The sequence below is a fragment of the Podarcis cretensis genome, assembly GCF_951804945.1.
Source record: "Podarcis cretensis genome assembly, chromosome: 11".
Taxonomy (NCBI): Eukaryota; Metazoa; Chordata; class Lepidosauria; order Squamata; family Lacertidae; genus Podarcis; species Podarcis cretensis.
Window position 1 is genome coordinate 1426543 of NC_137180.1, and position 17954 is coordinate 1444496.

The 17954-nt window shown below is 42.8% G+C and overlaps 1 protein-coding gene across 1 annotated transcript in view; it reads right to left on the minus strand.

Annotated features, from left to right (window-relative positions):
- Positions 1 to 17954, minus strand: part of PTAR1 (protein prenyltransferase alpha subunit repeat containing 1) — a 49544-nt gene that overhangs the window by 13037 nt on the left and 18553 nt on the right. The window contains exon 3 of the mRNA XM_079996094.1: positions 5921 to 5987. Coding sequence (XP_079852220.1) covers positions 5921 to 5987 — 67 coding nt within the window. The remainder of the gene's footprint in view (positions 1 to 5920; positions 5988 to 17954) is intronic.

Genomic DNA, 17954 nt, shown 5'->3' on the forward strand with positions numbered 1-17954 from the left:
TCCTTGTATTGCAGACTGAGGGGTGGTGAGAGGTTTAGGGCTATTGCTTTGTTCAAGGACATTTAGCAAGATTTGTGATTGAGGTGATATATGAATTGAATCAATCACAGCTCATTCGCTTCTCCACCACTCCAGTGGCCGCACAAGGAGAAAGGTGACAACTCTTTCTCCTTGCACAGCTTTACCATGATAAAATGGCATTAAAAAAAATAAGGTGAGGAACTAAAACACTAGTTTTAATGTAACTAAGTTTAGAGTAAATAAGTTACACTACATTCTGCTGTTCATTATATTTTAGAAAGACAGTAAAGATTTTTCACAAGACTTCATAGTTAAGGGGGAAATACTTTGGAGTAAGACGCTCTTCTGGGGTCCCACCCCCCTGCTTCCACAGAGATTTGTCTTCCTAGCTTTATCTCTAGCAACTACAAATCTTTTTAAGAAACAGAAACCTACATGCTTTGGATAAAACATAGCAACCACCTTGGAATCTTTCCCCTGTATTTCTGTTTTATTTTGCTTTTGAAAATGTTTTCGTGGGTCTTTGGGCTGAAATAAAGAATGTAATTACCAACAAATCTTTTTAATAATAATAATACCTGCTTGAGAGCTATGGATTAAGGGTCTAATAAATTCCAAAGATTGATGACTCCCCGCCCCCAAAGTTGCTGGTCTTTCAATGGAGCTGATTGAGAGGTCCTGTACTCCCTCTCCTATACACCCCTGTAATGGCTGCCTCTAGGAACTACGTAGCCTTCATCTTGGTTGAACTTGAAATATATTATTTGCTTCATTGTGTTAGAAGTCAAGGGCTTGGTTGGCAGAGGATGAGTTGAGGTTGATGTAAATTAGGCAAATCTGATTAAGGAAGAACCTTCATTGAATGAAGAAAAGAATATTGAAATTGATCTATACAAGACCATACTCACATCCCCCCTGCACATGGTCCTTCTCAGATTTCAAGTTGGAAGGCAAGGTACGTTCTGCACTCTCCAGGGATTGGTCAGAGCCAGAACAAAGAATTTTGGTAAGGAATTCAAATATTCATACGTGACTTTGTGTGTGTGTGTTCATCTCTTGATGAATTAAACTGGGTTGAACAAAACAAATAACCTGTGTGCTTAGTGTTTTGGGACCGTATATAGTTCCACTGCTCACCAAAAAGTAAGGTTCAAATTTACCCACCAACAGTGCTCCCTGGAAGTCTTGCTCAAGGTGCTCTATCTCGGTTTTAAACAATGCAAAATGCTGTTGCAAGAATAATAATGCTGCATTCAGAAAAGTACTACAGAAACTATCATCCTGAGGGAAAACCTAGGATAGGTCAGTCAATCGAGAAGGAGACAATCTCAGGGTTTGAGCCCCACATTGGGCAAAAGATCCCTGCATTGCAGGGGGTTACACCCTCGTGGCCCCTTCCAGCTCTACAATTCCATGATTCTCATTTGGGAGTATTTATAATACTACTGCTTTAAATTTATAGTCCAGGTAAATGAAGTTCAACCTGGTATGGAAGAGGCCATGCTGCCTCTAAAGTTGCAGTTTGGATGCTCACTGGTCACTGGAGCAAAAAGCACACAGACCTAGTGGTGGGAGGAAAAAATCCTTAAATAAGAGACACGGGGGAATGATTAATGGACTTCAATGTCTGTACACTAATGCGCAAAGCATGGGAAATAAACAAGATGAGCTTGAGCTCTTGGTACAGCAAACTAAATATGACATAATAGGCATCACTGAAACCTGGTGGGATAAGTCCCACGACTGGAATGTAATAATGGAGGGATACAATCTATTTCAGAGAAACAGACCAGACAAGAAAGGAGGAGGAGTGGCGTTATATGTCAGGGATGTGTATACCTGTGAAGAGATCCAAGATTTAGAACCTCAAAGCCAAAGTGAGAGCATTTGGGTCAAAATTAAGGGAGAGAAGAATAACAGGGACCTCATTGTGGGAGTTTACTATAGATCCCGAAGCCAAACAGAGGACATAGATGATGCCTTCCTGGAACAAATGGCCAAGCATGCAAAAGGAAGGGAGATAGTACTAATGGGGGACTTCAATTACCCGGATATTTGCTGGATGTCAAACTCAGCCAAGAGCATAAGGTCAAAAAGATTCCTCACTGGACTTGCAGACAACTTCATTGTCCAGAAAGTGGGAGAAGCAACAAGAGGAACAGCCATTTTAGATCTGGTCCTAACTAATGTTGATGACCTGGTTAGTGGAGTAGAAGTGAAAGGATCATTAGGCGCGAGTGATCATGCTCTTCTGAAGTTTACTATACAGCAGAAAGGAGCAGCCAAGCATACTAGGACTCAATTTCTTGACTTTAAGAAAGCCGACTTCATAAAACTTAGGGAAGTGCTGGGTGAGATCCCATGGACAGTAATACTAAAAGGAAAGGGAGTTCATGATGGCTGGGAGTTTGTTAAGAGGGAAATAGTAAAAGCACAACTTCAGGCAATACCAATGAGACGGAAACATGGAAGGTGCCTAAAGAAGCCAGGGCGGCTATCTAAAGAACTTTTAACTGAGTTAAGATTAAAAAAGGATGGGTATGTTCGTAGCAAAAGGAAGAACAAAGAAACAGTGGGGTCACTCAGAGGAGAAGATGGTGAAATGCAAACAGGGGACACAGAAAGGGCTGAACTCCTCAATGCCTTCTTTGCCTCAGTCTTCTCCGATAAAGAAAACAATGCCCGACCTGAAGAATTTGGAGCAAATGATTCAGCAGAGGAAACACAGCCCAGAATAACTAAGGAGATAGTACAAGAATACTTGGCTAGTTTAGATGTATTCAAGTCTCCAGGGCCAGATGAACTGCATCCAAGAGTATTAAAAGAACTGGCAGATGTGATCTCAGAACCACTGGCAGTCATCTTTGAGAATTCCTGGAGAACAGGCGAAGTCCCGGCAGACGGGAGGAGGGCAAATGTTGTCCCTATTTTCAAAAAGGGGGAAAGAGAGGACCCAAATAATTACCGCCCAGGCAGTCTGACATCAATACCAGGAAAGATTCTGGAGCAGATCATTAAGCAAACAGTCTGTGAGCACCTAGAAAGGAATGCTGTGATCACCAATAGTCAGCATGGATTTCTGAAAAATAAGTCATGTCAGAGTAACCTGATCTCATTTTTTGACAGAATTACAAGCCTGGTAGAAGCTGGTAAAATGTGGACTTGACTATGCTACCACTCAGTGGATTTGTAACTGGCAGACTGACCGAACCCAAAGGGTGCTCATCAATGGTTCCTCTTCATCCTGGAGAAGAGTGACTAGTGGGGTGCCACAGGGTTCTGTCTTGGGCCCGGTCTTATTCAACATCTTTATCAACGACTTGGATGATGGACTCAAGGGCATCCTGATCAAATTTGCAGATGACACCAAACTGGGAGGGGTGGCTAACACCCCAGAGGACAGGATCACACTTCAAAACGACCTTGACAGATTAGAGAACTGGGCCAAAACAAACAAGATGAATTTTAACAGGGAGAAATGTAAAGTATTGCACTTGGGCAAAAAAAATGAGAGGCACAAATACAAGATGGGTGACACCTGGCTTGAGAGCAGTACATGTGAAAAGGATCTAGGAGTCTTGGTTGACCACAAACTTGATATGAGCCAACAGTGTGACGCGGCAGCTAAAAAAGCCAATGCAATTCTGGGCTGCATCAATAGGAGTATAGCATCTAGATCAAGGGAAGTAATAGTGCCACTGTATTCTGCTCTGGTCAGACCTCACCTGGAGTACTGTGTCCAGTTCTGGGCACCACAGTTCAAGAAGGACACTGACAAACTGGAACGTGTCCAGAGGAGGGCAACCAAAATGGTCAAAGGCCTGGAAACGATGCCTTATGAGGAACGGCTAAGGGAGCTGGGTATGTTTAGCCTGGAGAAGAAGAGGTTAAGGGGTGATATGATAGCCATGTTCAAATATATAAAAGGATGTCACATAGAGGAGGGAGAAATGTTGTTTTCTGCTACTCCAGAGAAGCGGACATGGAGCAATGGATCCAAACTACAAGAAAGAAGATTCCACCTAAACATTAGGAAGAACTTCCTGACAGTAAGAGCTGTTCGACAGTGGAATTTGCTGCCAAGGAGTGTGGTGGAGTCTCCTTCTTTGGAGGTCTTTAAGCAGAGGCTTGACAACCATATGTCAGGAGTGCTCTGATGGTGTTTCCTGCTTGGCAGGGGGTTGGACTCGATGGCCCTTGTGGTCTCTTCCAACTCTATGATTCTATGATTCTATGATTCTATGAAATAGCTGCTGAGGATGGGATTACCTTTTTGAAGCTGAGGCTGGAGCACCAACTAAAATGCTACCTGGACAGGAATAGCCTTGTCCCATGCCCTGGCAAGTTCCCATGTGAATTACTGTAATGCACCATATGTTGAGCTGCCTTTGAAAATGATCTGGAAACTTCAGCTGATACAGAATATGGCTGCAAGGCTGCTAACTAGGACTGGGTGTTACAAACATATTACACTAGTACAGGGGTTGCCTTCAGGAGCCCCAGGTTCTTCAGCTTTTGGTTTTTAAAAATATTAATATTTTAATATATTATAATATTGATAACAATTAATAACATATTAATATTAATAATATATTAAAATAATAATAATAATTTATTTGTACCCCAGCCACTCTGGGCTCCTTCCAACAAAGATTAAAAATACATTAAAATGTCACACATTAAAAACTTCCCTAAGTAATAATGGCAGGATTCAACTAATCCACAGATGTCCTGAAATTGGCTCACAGGGGTCATGAGAACACCCAGACCAGCATGTATGGGGAGGAGAGTGGGGATCATTCTGCCTGGCAAGCAGAATGCTTGCCCTGATGGAAGACTGCTTTAGCTCAATGCTGAATATCTCTCGTGCTCCTAAGAAAACAGTCATGGAGCCAAATGTACTGGTACCCTCTAGGGAGCGTCATATTGCCCAGCACTGAAGAGCAGCTCCTAGAGTTGGAAGGACTCATCCTTCCCTTCCACTCCAGTTGGTTAAGCAGTCAACTTCTACCCTACTCTGGGAGACAGGTAAGCAGCAAGGATGGTTTGCCTATATCCTCGTGGTTTGCCTTCCTGCTTTTTCTAGCCCTGAAAGGCACTTTTATTTGGGAAGGGGGAGAGGTGTTGCAGGGGCTATGTTCCACCTTTTATTGACTTAGAATGGGGGGCAGCAGAGACAAGCAGTGGGGCCCCTCCCTCCCCATTTGTCTAGCTCTGCAGGGCATTTTGAGAGAAGGAGAGAACAGGAAACTGGAAGGCGTTCCCCACTTGCTTCATGAGGCTTCATGCATTTTTATTTAGAGTGGGAGAGGAAGCAGTAAAAGGGAAGTCTTCCCCACTTGCCTTGAGGTATTTCTTGTGGCTTTCTCTTGTCCCAAAAGGTGAGTGTATTTCTGTTTTATTTATAATAATAATATCCTCCAGGCAGCTCACGGTGGAATACATGGTCCTCCCCCTTCTAATGAGTTGTGCACTTCTCAACTGAATAAGCCACAATGTGATTGTCTGAACCTGCACTTCATTATCAAAAAGCAAGTGCAACTAAGGATACATTAAAACAAAGCCTGCAGCGTGGACTAAAGTGGAACAAACAACTGGTCCTGTGCTTTTCGCATTCATTTGCTGTGTAGCTGGGAATTGCTTAAAAATCCCCAACATTTCCAAAATGAGTCAGAAACCAAGAGATGAATGCAACCAACAGCCATAGCTCTTTGTTCAAAATACAAGCTCTTCCTTGGGTGTCAGGAAAGAAAAGAAAAAGGAGAAGCAGGATTAAAAGCTTTCTTGAAGCACATGAGCTAAAAAGCACACGAGCTGGTATGCTTAAAACCATGCGTATGCCTCACACAGACTTAAGGCAGCTACCAGAAGTATTTCCATCCTCAGCTGCTTAACCTACCTGACATTCCATGCAGTAGTGAAATCTGGGTTCAATAGCAGCAATGTACAGGTGATATCTATCAGCTCTAGAAAGGAAAGAAGAAACCCATTAAAACCTGCAGAAGTTAGTATTAATTATGTCTTCATGCCCACTTCAGTTCCTCATGTGACATTTATTTATTTATTATTACTACAACCACTATTATGGTGCTGGAGGAGACTCTTTAGAGTCCCATGGACTGCAAGAAGATCGAACCTCTCCATTCTGAAGGAAATCAGCCCTGAGTGCTCACTGGAAGGACAGATCCTGAAGCTGAGGCTCCAATACTTTGGCCACCTCATGAGAAGAGAAGACTCCCTGGAAAAGCCCCTGATGTGGGGAAAGATGGAGGGCACAAGGAGAAGGGGACGGCAGAGGACGAGATGGTGGGACAGTGTTCTCTTTTTTTAAAAAGTTTTTTTATTTATAAAATTTTCAAATTTAACAATAATAATAATAATAATAATAAAAACATTCCATTTTAATTATACATCCAAATCTGATCTTTCCACTTTCAGACTTCCTTCAGTCTATCTGGAAATTTTCATATTTTCACAACTATTCACATTTCTTACATCTATATTGTTTTGTTTTTTTAACCCAATTAATCTTAACAATTATTATAAAACAATATTTCTTTCCATTATTATCACAGAGCTTCTTGAAAACCTATAAACGTTAATTGATCTTCACATATATTCGTAATATACTCTGTAAATTTATTCCAGTCCTCGGGAAATCTCTGGTCTCGCCGGTTCCGAATTCTCCCCGTTAGCTTGTCTAGTTCTGCGTATTCCATCAACTTCATTCTCCATTCTTCTTTCGTTGGGATTTCTTCCTGTTTCCATTTTTGTGCCACCAAAATTCTTGCCGCTGTTACTGCGTATAAAAACAACTTCTCATCCTTCTTTTTTATGTCATTTCCTAGTATTCCTAACAAAAACGTTTCTGGTTTTTTAACAAAAGTATATTTCAACATTTTTTTCAATTCGTTATAAATCATTTCCCAGAAACCTTTCATTTTTTTACATTCCCACTACATATGATAAAATGTTCCTTCTTTCTCCTGACATTTCCAACATTTATTACTCGTTTTATACATCTTTCCAAGTTTTACTGGTGTAACATACCATCTATATAGCATTTTCATCACATTTTCTTTTCTTGTAGTACATGCAGTAAATTTCATTCCTTCTTTCCACAATCTTATCCAATCATCAAATTGAATATTATAACCAAAGTCTTTGGCCCACTTAATCATTACAACTTTAACCTCTTCATCCTTAGTATGCCACTCAAGTAATAATTTGTACATTTTTGATAAAATTTTAACATCATTATTCACAATTTCTTTTTGAAATCTAGATTTTTCATCTTGAAAACCTCTTTCCAGCATCTCTTTTTTAAACTTCGCATTCAATTGGAAGTAGTGTAACCAATCAAACACATATTCTTTAACTTCATCGTATGGCTTCAATTTCCATTTGTTTCCTTCTTTTTTGATGAAGTTCTCATATGTAATCCAACTTCCTGTCGTATTGATCTTCTTAACACTCATTACCTCCAGTGGCGACAGCCAATATGGAGTCTTAAACTCTAATAAATTTTTGTACCTATTCCATACTTCAATCAGCGGACCTCAGAAAATGTGATTTTCAAAACCTTTATGCACTCTTTTTTTTCATACCATAAATATACGTGCCAACCAGATCTATTATCATATCCTTCTAAATCCAAAAGTTCTGAATTTTCCAACTTTATCCATTCTTTCACCCAGCAAAGACATGCAGCCTCAAAATATAACTTCAGGTCTGGCAGGGCAAAGCCTCCTCTATCTTTTGCATCCGTTAAAATCTTAAATTTTATTCTCGGCTTCTTGCCCTGCCAGACATATCTTGATAATACTCTTTGCCATTCTTTGAATATCGTAACACCTTTAATTATTGGTATTGATTGAAATAAAAACAACATTTCTGGTAGCACATTCATTTTAACTGTTGCAGAAGAAGGGGACGGCAGAGGACGAGATGGTGGGACAGGGTTCTCTTTTTCCCCCTTTTTTTTCTTTTAAGTGTTCTTGAAGCTACCAGCATGAGTTTGACCAAACTGCGGGAGGCAGTGGAAGACAGGAGTGCCTGGCGTGCTCTGGTCCATGGGGTCACAAAGAGTCGGACACAACTAAACGACTAAACAACAACATTACTACAACTACTATTTTAAACAATGTACATACCACTTAACTACTATCGTCTCTAAGCAGTGCTGCTATCATGTTTTTCTAAATCAGCCTTCCCCAACCTAAGCGCCCTCCAGACATTTTGGGCTAGAACTCCCATAATCTCTGACCATTAACCAGACTGATTTGGGCTGGTGGAAGTTGCATCCCCAAACAACTGGAGGGCACCAGGGCGATCAAGACTGTCCTGATTTAATATGCTAGCAATATAACACACAACACACGCAGACCTCATCCCCTCATCCAAACCCAGAGAGTATATCTGCAACGAAGAAAAAGGGGATTGGATAAATAACTGGGGCACTTTAATTTTGAATTAACCCTGGTGAGAAGTCCATGTGGACACCATGCACCTTGGCATCCTTCTCTCCATTTCAGCGCCAGAATTTTGCAACTTCAGAACACATGCTACAGCTAGCAAACAAGATGTCATACTCCCTACTTCTTTCCAAAATATCTTTTGATACCTGACTTTGCTATGAAACTACAAAGCTTCTGTGCTAAATTGTTCAGTTTACCCTAATCTTAAAACAGCATTCTGAGCTCCTGAGCAAAGGGAAGACAGGATACAAACATAACACATAGATAAAACTACCGTATTTTTCGCTCTATAGGACACACTTTTTCCCCTCCAAAAATTAAGGGGAAATGTGTGTGCGTCCTATGGAGTGAATGCAGGCTCCTTGGCTTCAGCAAAAGCAACACGAAGCCTCCAAAGGGCAAAGGGAGCGCTCCCTCCACGCTCTGGAGGCTACGCATTGCTTTCGCTGAAGCCTGGAGAGCGAGAGGGATCGGTGTGCACCGACCCCTCTCGCTCTCCAGGCTTCAGGGATAGCCACCTGAAGCCTTTGGAGCATAGCGGGACCTCGCGCTGCACTCCAAAGGCTTCGGGGTTAGCTGCGCAAAGCCTCCGCAGGGCAGCGGGGTGCCTTCATCCCGCTGCCCTCCAGAGGCTTCACGGGCTGTCCCAGAAGCCTCCGCAGGGCATGGGGATGAAGGCTCCCCGTGCCCTGCGGAGGCTTCGCGCAAAGCTAGACCAGCTATCCCAGCGGCTGTCCCAGAAGCCAGAACAGCAAGAGGCTATCCCAGAAGCCAGATCCCTCTTGCTGTTCTGGCTTCTGGGATTCAGAATCCCCCCTTGTTTCCTCCCCCCCCCCACTAGATGTGTCCTATTGTCTGGTGCATCCTATAGAGCGAAAAATACGGTACTCCCTGTTTAGCTTTGCTAGCTACATATGAGCCCACCAACACTCTCACATCTTCCCCAATGCCTCAACCGCAAATTCTCAATTTTTGGGGGGAGGGGGCATGTGCTTATTTAGAAAATTCAAGCAAACTGATTCATTTAAGCAATTGCACTAAAAAACAAATAGTGTTCCCAGACTGAACAATTTTGGTTTGAGGGCTAGTTGATTGCTAAAAATGTGCCAGCAGATGGTAGCAATTACAGAAGAGTGAACTGCAGTTGACAATTACTATTTTTTGTTACTCCACTGCACAACACAAAACCTGTGGGCTGATTCTGGCCTCCATCGTGATTGCTTGTTGTCCCCATGGAAATTTCAAACACTCCTTGTTTGGCAATCTTTTCCACCTGTTTGTAGGAACACCTAAAGTCCTCATCTAACCTTATGCTGGCACAAATTTTTCCTGCACTCTTATTCCTAACACTCGGAAGGGTGATACTGGCATGTTTCTTCCTTCCTAACTTGGTACTTTCCAGGTGTTTTGAACTACAACTCCAATCAGTCCAGGTCAATTTGACCAATGGTCAGAGCTTACAGAAGTTGTAGTCCAAGCAGCATCTAAGCACCAGCATGGGGATGGCAGCACTTTCCCCACAAAGCCTGGAGCTTCCCACATTACCAAAGGGATGTCACAAAAAGCAATACTGCAGTTTTCCCCATGATGTTGATTTAAAATGAAAAGAGAGCCTATAGCCTCTCAAAAGCCAATCCCAAACGGGAGTGGGAAAATGCCCACACAGCACTAAGTTTAGATTTCTCCTCCTGTCCTTGGAAATGGAGGTGCCTGGGGAGATTGGGTGCTAGTTTCCCAGTTCAGGGCAACCAGCTCTGCTGCAAGTCTAATCCTCCCACATTGTATGAATCCTGAAAGAAGAGAAGAACTGGAGGAAGAAAGCCTTTAGTGCTGCTGCTGCTACTGGCTGACTGACCGAACCCAAAGGGTGCTCATCAATGGTTCCTCTTCATCCTGGAGAAGAGTGACTAGTGGGGTGCCACAGGGTTCTGTTTTGGGCGCGGTCTTATTCAACATTTTATCAACGACTTGGATGATGGACTCAAGGGCATCCTGATCAAATTTGCAGATGACACCAAACTGGGAGGGGTGGCTAACACCCCAGAGGACAGGATCACACTTCAAAACGACCTTGACAGATTAGAGAACTGGGCCAAAACAAACAAGATGAATTTTAACAGGGAGAAATGTAAAGTATTGCACTTGGGCAAAAAAAATGAGAGGCACAAATACAAGATGGGTGACACCTGGCTTGAGAGCAGTACATGTGAAAAGGATCTAGGAGTCTTGGTTGACCACAAACTTGATATGAGCCAACAGTGTGACGCGGCAGCTAAAAAAGCCAATGCAATTCTGGGCTGCATCAATAGGAGTATAGCATCTAGATCAAGGGAAGTAATAGTGCCACTGTATTCTGCTCTGGTCAGACCTCACCTGGAGTACTGTGTCCAGTTCTGGGCACCACAGTTCAAGAAGGACACTGACAAACTGGAACGTGTCCAGAGGAGGGCAACCAAAATGGTCAAAGGCCTGGAAACGATGCCTTATGAGGAACGGCTAAGGGAGCTGGGTATGTTTAGCCTGGAGAAGAAGAGGTTAAGGGGTGATATGATAGCCATGTTCAAATATATAAAAGGATGTCACATAGAGGAGGGAGAAATGTTGTTTTCTGCTACTCCAGAGAAGCGGACATGGAGCAATGGATCCAAACTACAAGAAAGAAGATTCCACCTAAACATTAGGAAGAACTTCCTGACAGTAAGAGCTGTTTGACAGTGGAATTTGCTGCCAAGGAGTGTGGTGGAGTCTCCTTCTTTGGAGGTCTTTAAGCAGAGGCTTGACAACCATATGTCAGGAGTGCTCTGATGGTGTTTCCTGCTTGGCAGGGGGTTGGACTCGATGGCCCTTGTGGTCTCTTCCAACTCTATGATTCTATGATTCTATGATTCCACTGCTGTTATGAACCTCCGGCACCATCTGCAGAATACCTTTAAAGCACCATCATGGCTTCCCCAAAGAGTCCTGGGAATTGTGGTTTGTTAAAGGTGCCAGGAATAATGAGGAGACGCCTCTTTCCCTCACAGAGCTACAATTCCCGCAGTGGTTTAACAGTCAATCCTTTTTCACCGGGAACTCTGGGAACTGGAGCTCTATGGGGGGAACGGAGCCTCCTAACAACTCTCAGCACCCTGAACAAACGGCAGTTCCCAGGACTCTTTGAAGTGGCCTGATGCTGCTTTAAATGTCCAGTGAAGATAATAATAATAATAATAATAATAATAATAATAATAATAATAATAATAATAATAATTTATTATTTGTACCCCGCCCATCTGGCTGGGTTTCCCCAGCCACTCTTGAAGTCTTGGTGAGGATGAAGAAGGGTGGTACGGAAATGGAGCAAAACTAGAAGATTGAAAAGAGGAGGGGAGAGCAGAGCAATGGATGGAAGAAAAGAGGGAGAAGAAATGAGGCTACAGAAAGAGCTTTGGGAAAGGAAACAAGAGAACAGAGTACACCAGGGTGCCAACTTGAATAAAATATGGGGAGGGAGCAGGTAAGCCATGGCACACGCACACCATTTGAGTGGCAATGCCCATCAACTTTGGGGGAGCCTCCTCAAATATTTGGGGGGAAGGGATCTTGGCCCCTAGGAATTGGCTCCTGTGGAGTACACTATGGGAAGCAGAGGAAAGACAGGGAATGTGCTTTGTAGGGAAAACTGAAAAAGTGGGTTAACTGTGCAGAATAATAAAGTAAGACTATGTTATAATGGCAGTTGTTAACAGCCCAACAAGTTTACCATAGCCATTGAGTCAATCACCCATCTCCTACTACCCTTCTGAGAACACCCCCACCCCACCCTCCCAATATATATAAGGGTCTGGTGACTTCTGTTTCAGTGTATCTGAAGAAGTGTGCGTGCACACGAAAGCTTATACCCAGAACAAACTAAGTTGGTCTTTAAGGTGCTACTGGACAATTTTTAAATTTTATATATTTGTTTTGAATGCGTCAGACCAACACGGCTACCTACCTGAATCTATCTTATCATCGGCAGAGAGTAAAAATACTTTAACACAGAACGGGCAAGAAAGAAAAAATCTTTTATTTTATAGTAAAGGAACTCTAGCTAACATAGTGATGCTGCCCTTTTGAGTTAATAACAGGGGGAAAGAGTGATTTGAGTTATAACTGCAGCTCTGTTACAACCCACATTGGCATAAGAAATAAGGTAAATTCACACCAAGGCAAAACAAAGAGATGTGGGGGCAGCCATATGGATCAGAAACTGAGATGACAGTAGATGATTTTGTTGAATAATACAGAACTTGTGAGAGAGAAAGCAAATCATTCAGTTTATCCATTGACTGAGCTCCAGTGTATGAAATATCCTAAATAATAAATTTCCCAGCAATACACTTAAGAATTGTACAGTCACCTCCTCTCATCTTCAAAGTGCAAATTGATAAATAAATGTAATGATAAAAAATTGTCCAGTAGCACCTTAGTAAAGCCAAAGGGACCATTAGGTCCAGTCGTGACCGACTCTGGGGTTGCGGCACTCATCTCGCTTTACTGGCCAAGGGAGCCGGCGTACAGCTTCCGGGTCATGTGGCCAGCATGACTAAGCCGCTTCTGGCGAACCAGAGCAGCGCACAGAAACGCTGTTTACCTTCCCGCCGGAGCGGTACCTATTTATCTACTTGCACTTTGACGTGCTTTCGAACTGCTAGGTTGGCAGGAGCAGGGACCGAGCAACGGGAGCTCACCCCGTCGCGGGGATTTGAACCGCCGACCTTCTGTCCTAGACTCTGTGGTTTAACCCACAGCGCCACCTGTGTCCCTTAAGTAGCACCTTATAGACCAACTAAGTTTGTTCTGGTATAAGCTTTCGTGTGCATGCACACTTCTTCAGATACTGATGGACTTCCATTTCATGCAGCTCAATGTAACAGGTATCTGAAGAAGTGTGCATGCACACGAAAGCTTATACCAGAACAAACTTAGTTGGTCTATAAGGTGCCACTGGACAATTTTTTTATTATTATTTTGACTGCGTCAGACCAACACAACTACCTACCTAAATGTAATGTTGTTGTAATTGCTGAGTGACTATGTGAGAGTTGTTAAAGAACTCAGATAGGTTTACAGATTCAGGGGTTATGGGAAATGGTAGTTTAAGCAGAACAAAAATGCAAGAGCTGATGTACTTTTCTTCACTGGGTGGCTAAGCAAGATTTTGAGGGTTTCGCCAGCTTCAATATAACTACCCTAAATATGTAACAGTCAAGCCTAAGGGCTCAGGCTCAGGCACTACCCATCCTAAACAACGGTGAACAATCTTTTTTTCCTACCAACCCAGTGGGAAAGGAATAATTTCCTAACTATATAACATTTTCACACAATTGGCCACCGCTTCCCTTATGAGGAGCACCTGTAATCCAGTTTCATCTACTTTTGCAAATGGTCTGAAATATGCATCATATTATCACCAGTCCCTCTGGATTAAAAGGGAAATACATTTTAGTACAATTACATGCATAATACCTGTCAGAGAATACTCTGAAAATGAGGATTGGGAAAGGCAGGGAGATCAGCATCTAACAGAAGAGAAGGGGGACTATTTGCCCCCTTTGCTTTCAGCATTTCCAGAAGCAGAGAAACAGGCAGACCCAGAGCTCCCCAGCTTTGAGGTAGTTGCTAAGCAACCAGAAGGGAGGGAGCAGCTGGCTGATACATCACTAGAGAGTGGGGGGCACCCCGCCTCCCCCGCCCCCCCAACTCAGAGGTATGTCAGAGAACAATAGAGACGCAGGGGGGAGAGACATCCGTTGTCGCACTTCTTGCAGCGGAAGTGAGGGGGGAGGAGTCAGAGAGAGCAACGTCTATCCTTGCAGAGAGATGCTAATATGTGTTCGCAACATGATACTGTAATAAAAAGGCTATAAATCTACCAGATGCTCGTTAATTCTTATCGGTGAGCTACCAGAAGGGAGAGGGGAACTCCCGTAGTGTACAATACCTGCGTTTGGTGTTACACAAACCTAAGTCATTACTGACTGGAGATATAAAATTGGGAATACAAAGGATGAATCAAAAACGGTGCATTTAGATTGCCTCAAACTTGTTTTCAATTCAAATGTTGAGCTATAAGCAACTATTGTATTGTACTAAGAAAGATTAATGAGAGGATTAATCCCAAACGTATGTTTCTGACCCTCTCAGTGAGTCTCCCTCTCCTAGGTTGGAAGAAATTTAGCACCTATCTATTATCTGTTGTGGGACGCAGGTGGCGCTGTGGGTTAAAGCCTCAGCGCCTAGGACTTGCCGATCGAAAGGTCGGCGGTTCGAATCCCTGCGGCGGGGTGCGCTCCCGCTGCTCGGTCCCAGCGCCTGCCAACCTAGCAGTTCGAAAGCACCTCCGGGTGCAAGTAGATAAATAGGGACCGCTTACCAGCGGGAAGGTAAACGGCGTTTCCGTGTGCGACTCTGGCTCGCCAGAGCAGCGATGTCACGCTGGCCACGTGACCCGGAAGTGTCTCCGGACAGCGCTGGCCCCTGGCCTCTTAAGTGAGATGGGCGCACAACCCCAGAGTCTGTCAAGACTGGCCCGTATGGGCAGGGGTACCTTTACCTTTTATTATCTGTTGTGGGTTAGAATGTCCTTGCTTGTTGTGGGATTCTGGCAGAAGTATAATTAATTACCAGATACCCAGCAGAGGACTGTGCCAGAACTATCTATTACTTCTCCTATATAGCGGTTGGTTTATTTAACTCAAAACCAGGTCAATCGATGAGACCACAGTACAGCAACAAATTAGAAAGAGGTCTCCAAGGGAAGTTAATGCAGTTAACACTTTCAAAAATAAAAAGCCAGAATATAGAAAAGCAACAGGAATTATCCAATTAGAGTGTATGAAATGTTGCCTAGATCTAAGAGAATTATGAACCTTGGTGCACATAAGGCTATAATTTTGTATAGTGTGCTAACATATTTTTGTCATCTTAAACCCTTTAACAAACTGGTTATAGCACATAAGTTTAAATCTAGACAGTAGCGTAACAGATGGCAAGAAACAATATTTTAATCTTGCTGAGCTGGTATTTGCTGAGCTTTAGCATACTCAGGAATCAAAAGTTTTTTGTCTCTTTTGAAGGAAATGTATTCTGCAATCTTATATTTTTCAAGAGATTTTAATATACTTGGGTTTAGAATGCTGTAACCCAGTTTAAGACTCCAGGATAGGATGGGTGGGCATTCGAACAAAATATGCATATTTTATCCATATTTGCCGCGTAATTTCCACTAGCAGATGTGTCAGGGGTCTGTTGGCTGAGAAGGGGGGAGAGATTGGAATGTACAGGAAGCCGCCTCCTTTAATGAGCAGCTGCACTTCGTCAGAGAGAGAAGAGGAGGAGGGGCTGTCAGGAAACACCTAAACGGAGAGAAAGGAACAGCCTCAGACGCTTCGGTCTTTATGTAGGGAGAGGGGGAAGGGGGGGGGGCTCAGGAAGTTTCTATGCTGGAAAGGGAAGAGGCAAGAGCCACTTCCGGCAACTGATAGCGACTGAGGAAGACATGCTTTTAAGAGCTCCGTACTGTACATAGTTTTTGGACTTAATAAATCTTGTAAAAGCTGGCTGGAATCCCTGGTTGTTATCTCGGCTAGCACCCACAAATCATCCCTGACAGATGTACACAATAATGTAAAATTTTAGGTTATTCAGTAATGGGCCTTATTAAAAATGAAACCTTATGATGGTTTAGGCACATCTGATGCTATGACATCGCTTAAGCTAACCAGCTGTGGATTGACTAGTCCTTTGGATAGGAGTCTGCTAAAAGCAGGATATAAATACACTCGTACCTTGGTTCTCGAACAGAATGTGTTCTGGGAGTCCATTCGACTCCCGGAACTGTTCGAAAACCAAGGCGCGGCTTCCGATTGGCTGCAAGACACTCGTGCTGGATGTTCGGCTTCCGAAAATCATTTGAAAACTGGAACACTCACGACTGTAACTCAAAAAGCAAAAATGAAACCCTATGAGAGATTAATCTGACTAGTTAGTTTAACAAACACACAGCAGGATGTTTAAAAAAATCAGGAAATAATGTCAAATTTTTAAAGACCAGTAAATCAGCCCTGAGTGCTCACTGGAAGGACAGATTGTGAAGCTGAGGCTCCAGTACTTTGGCCACCTCATGAGAAGAGAAGACTCCCTGGAGAAGACCCTGATGTTGGGAAAGATGGAGGGCACAAGGAGAAGGGGGCGACAGAGGACGAGATGGTTGGATAGTGTTTTCGAGGTTACCAGCATGAGTCTGACCAAGCTGCGGGGGGCAGTGGAGGACAGGAGTGCCTGGCGTTCTCTGGTCCATGGGGTCACGAAGAGTCGGACACGACTAAACGACTAAACAACAACAACAAAATGCATCCTTACTCTTTTCCCAAAGACATCCCACAGCTTCAACATGCTGTTTCTCCAATAACAAATGTCTGATCCAAAGTGACATTTCCCATTTTCCTAGAGTTGTTAGAGCTCTAAAATGATTGGGAAGGTGCACATTTAGAAATGCCTGTTCTGGTAATCCATCTCCTTGTAAATCTTAGTCTGGTGAATCAATGGGACCAATTTCTATGAAGTGTTGTTTCAGTTAGATAAATCCACAGGCATGAAGATGATTGCAATCAAAACAAAAGGTAGTATGTTATCGATACAGTGGTACCTTGGTACTCAAATGCTTTGGTTCCCAAATGCCAAAAACCCTGAAGCAAGTGTTCCTGTTTTCGAACATTTTTCGGAAGCCAAATGTCTGATGCAGTTGTCGACTATTGCTTCCAGGGTGCCTGCACCAATCAGAAGCTGCATCTTGGTTTTCGAACATTTCGGAAGTTAAACAGACTTCCAGAATGGATTAAGTTTGGCGCTTTTGTTTTTGCTATTTTGCGTTTCTGTTTTTTGTCCCCCCCCCCTTTTTATGCTTTTTATTGAATTTCCAACATGACACAAATTATACATTCCAAATAAAACACAAAAGAAGTAACAAATTTCCAAATAAACCAAAATATACAAATCCTTAAATTCCTAAGAGAGGAATGTTGTTGTTGAAGTCTTTTTCTTAATTCACAAATTCTTAATTCCTCCATATGAATTCCAACCTCTTCATTGAGGTTCATCCTTTCCCCCCTTTTTATTATCACTGCTTCAGTATTCCTTATCTCAATTTATTTCTTCTATTTTGTCTCATTATTCTTAATCTAACTTGCAGTTTGCGGAGTTTAGTCAAAACACGTCCAGATTTTCACTTGTGGACAATGTTTAATTAAATATTCTTTATAAATTTCCCATTCATTTTTGTACCTTTGGGTTGGCTGTCTCCTAATTATTGAGGCTTTTTCAGTTAATTTGTTTTTGTGACTGTGCGGATCCCAGTTCAGCTAGTGATTGATGGATTGATTGATTGATTGTGTGACTGGAGAAATGGATAAAAGCCCGGCAGAGCAAGTGAGC